Source organism: Macadamia integrifolia, chromosome 2 (assembly GCF_013358625.1).
Source record: "Macadamia integrifolia cultivar HAES 741 chromosome 2, SCU_Mint_v3, whole genome shotgun sequence".
Lineage (NCBI taxonomy): Eukaryota > Viridiplantae > Streptophyta > Magnoliopsida > Proteales > Proteaceae > Macadamia > Macadamia integrifolia.
The window spans coordinates 12,662,551-12,665,985 of record NC_056558.1 but is presented as its reverse complement, the minus strand read 5'-3'; the positions used below and the strand labels follow the sequence as shown (position 1 = coordinate 12,665,985).

Sequence of the window (3,435 nt, the reverse complement as noted above, 5' to 3'; positions counted from 1 at the left end):
GTCTCAAGTTCTTTTACTTCTCTCCTTCCAAAGTCCATTACGAGGACCCAGTTTACAGAAATGGAAGCTTTTCCATCTCAGTTTCTCTTTGAAACCTGAAAAAGTTCTCCTTCCATGTTTCAGATTCTCAGAGCTCTTTTATCTGATCTCTGCATTAGTTTATCTTAGGTTTGCCAGTGATTCATTTCAGTGGCAAGGGATCAGATCCTTTGCCCTTGATCTGCATTTATAGAATTCTGAAATGATAGAGAAGTTTAGAAACTGATCATAAGCGAAAATGGGACTCAGCCTCAAACTCAAAATTGTCATTGGCCTGGTCCCTGCAACTCTTTTGATTATCGGAATCATAGTCATCGTCTACATCGTTTGTAGGAGAAGGGCGAGAAGTGAGCTTCTTCCACAGAGGAAAAGCTCTGGGAGGAAAGAAGAAGATGAAGTGGAAACAGAGGATTTGTACAGTTTCCCAGGTGGTGAGGATTTCACAATCCATGACATCTTAGATGCTCCGGGAGAAGTTGTGGGCAAATCGAGCTACGGAACACTGTATAAGGCCACTATGGAAAGGGTTAATTCGGTTGTTCTGCTTAGGTTTCTGAGGCCAACTTGTACGGGAAGGGTGAAAGAGATTCATCCTGTGATTAAGATGCTGGGTTTCGTCAGGCATCCCAATTTGGTTCCTCTTCAAGCTTTTTACGCAGGGCCGAGAGGAGAGAAGCTTTTTGTCCATCCCTTTCTTAGCCATGGCAATCTAGCTCAGTTCATTAGAGGTAATCTACTAACTTTCCTTTCTATATAGTTATCCTTCAATGGGTTTTTGGAACAGATGAACAGAAGTATTTCAAATAGTTTGGGGAAAAAAATTGGGATTTTGATCGAATTTGGCAATTCTGCAAGACTGAGTAACACACAGCTGTATCTTGGCTTTTAGCTTTTGAAGTATTGGACTCAAAAGTCACATCAATATCACTTTCACAGTATAACTTATAGTTGAAGAGTTTGTCTTCTGGTTTCTGGGTCTTTCTGTTCCGCAGAATTAGATACTTCTTATAAGAATTTTCTTGCTATCATTTGCCATTCTTGTTTTATTCAATCTCCCCCTCTTTGTCTCTTTCAATTTTTCCTCTTAATTTGTGGTATTCCACTTAGTATTCAATCCCTCTCTCTCTTCTTTTTCTTCTTTCCTTCCATTGTGTCAGCATTTTATTTTTTGTACTTCCTTTTTTATGGAGATTATGAGGATTATGGTCTACCAGTTTCCAGTTTGAACAGAATTTTTTTTTATTTTTTCTTGAGGGTGGCTTTTATTTGTCGATCTTTTATCTTAAATAAGGATGAATGAACTTTTTCCCCATTTTTTTCCTGGGCAATGCAGATTTTTTACTTTATTTGTTTTGCTTCTAAATTTTCGGATTTCTTCCATGTAATGCTAATTTTTCTGGAATTTGTGTAATTCCTTCTAATATTAATTATTACTATTATTATTCGTATTGTTGTTGTTTCTTCTGCCATTCCTGCAAAAGAACTTTTGAAATTCTTTTTTCAGGTCAAGTCAGGTTTGCAATTTCAAAATTTTTAATTTATCATTATGGAGGATTCAATATATTTAAATGGGAGACCATGTTCTCTTATGGACAGATGGAAATGGTGAATTACACAAATGGGCTGTCATTTATAGGATCTCGCTTGGCATTGTCAAAGGACTGGATCATCTACATTATGGATTACAGCTTCCCATTATCCATGGAAATCTCAAGTCAAAGAATATCTTGCTGGATGAGATTCATCAGCCTTATGTCTCAGATTTTGGCCTGCACCTCCTTTTAAATTCATCGGCTGGCCAAGAGGTGCTCGATGTTTCTGCAGTTCAGGGGTACAAAGCCCCCGAAGTCATGAAGATGAAGGAAACAAGCAAAGAAAGTGATATATACAGCCTAGGGGTCGTTTTACTTGAAATAATTACAGGGAAGGAGGCTGTTGATGGGAATGAATCTCCTAGTCCAGATCTGTATCTGCCAAACTCCATGAGAAATGCAATCCTTGAACATAGAATATCAGATATGTTTAACCCCAATTTACTTGTTAACAGAAGCAATGATCAAAACCCAATTACTGAAGAACACCTGCTCATGTTCTTTCAGTTGGCTATGGCTTGTTGTTCTCCTTCCCCTGCTTTGAGACCAGATATCAAGCAGGTCCTCAGAAAGCTTGAAGAACTTGGGAACTGAGAAACTTGGATTTAGTTGACTATTTTCAGGATTTTATGTTGATGGTGATCATGATGCAGATGGTTAGAGATGGATACAAGTATCTCCATGATCTAATATTTACAGGGTGGATGGCCCCTTTGCTGACAGTAATTGTTATGCCAAAATGCCTTTTTTGTGGGTGAGGAACCAGGAGAGGGTGCTCGATTGAATTGGTGATTGGATGTGTTGAGTTCCAGATTTTGGTTACTGCCAAGCAATCAGATTTGCAGGTTGTAGATTCAGTAATGACACAGGTTGGGTGTTCTCGATGAATTAACCAACACAGATAACTTTACAGTGAGGAAGAACACATCAGGAGCTCCCAAAAGAAAAATCTTGAAATGGTTTGTTTGGTTACTCAAGAAACTTAACCGTGAATTGGGAGTTTACACAAGTTAGTTGGAGACCGAAGGCATACAAATGAGTTTTCCAGGTAAACTAACGGGGAAAGAAAGATCCTGCAGTTCTGAAAATTTTGTGCCACTGATATCAAGCAACTCATGATTGAAGAGCTAGAGAACCCATTACTGCTTCATTTGTTTAATCTGTTTCATTGTTCACTACATTGGCCTCTGTGTGGATTCACTTCGCAGGGAAGAACAAGAGTCAGAGACATGGACTGTAAGAGCTATTCAGTAAACACATGAGCATTTGCAGTAAGCTAATTAATGATCACTCTTTCATGGAACCCAACAGGTGGTTTGTTCTGTCTCTGCTACTACTCACTCTTGGAGTCCTTAGCAGTTGGAAGGTAGTGCTGCTGGACAAGAAGAGTAAGAAGACTATTTCTTCACCAAAAATAAAATAGAGAAATATAAGCATAGATAAATAAAATTTCTTTGTCAGTAAAGCGCCTAGTGTATCATGTGGCTGTAAATAGAATCCAAACAAATACTTGTTTTTTTTCCCTTCATTTGTCATGGCCATTAAAATACCTCAACCTTTCTTACTTGTTCTGAGCAATATTCCTTTTGGTTGATCTTTGTCATTATATATGTTCAAGACCTTTAGGCTTGATAGTGAAAAACTACTACTTTTAATAATACCTTTTATATTAATAATAAAGTATAACATCATTGAGCAGGTAAGATCATGCACATGCTTGTTGACAGTGTAATTTCTTTTTTAAATTGAAATATTTGTATAATTCAAAATTCAGTTTAATGATCTATCCAAAAAAAAAAAAAAA

General features: G+C 37.4%; 1 protein-coding gene across 1 annotated transcript; it reads left to right on the top strand.

The window, feature by feature from the left end:
- Nucleotides 1–3,195, top strand: LOC122059771 (putative kinase-like protein TMKL1). The gene is made up of 2 exons (XM_042622809.1): nt 1–767; nt 1,636–3,195. Exons 1-2 carry the CDS (start codon nt 278–280, stop codon nt 2,223–2,225), a joined length of 1,080 nt encoding a protein of 359 aa, XP_042478743.1. The 5' UTR covers nt 1–277; the 3' UTR covers nt 2,226–3,195.
- Nucleotides 3,196–3,435: the final 240 nt, after the last annotated feature.

Bases quoted from the DNA above. Each gene is read 5' to 3' on its own strand.
- LOC122059771 (XM_042622809.1), top strand. From the start codon at position 278: ATGGGACTCAGCCTCAAACTCAAAATTGTCATTGGCCTGGTCCCTGCA. The intron at 768-1,635 runs GTAATCTACTAA...TCTTATGGACAG, and splicing joins TCTAGCTCAGTTCATTAGAG to ATGGAAATGGTGAATTACAC.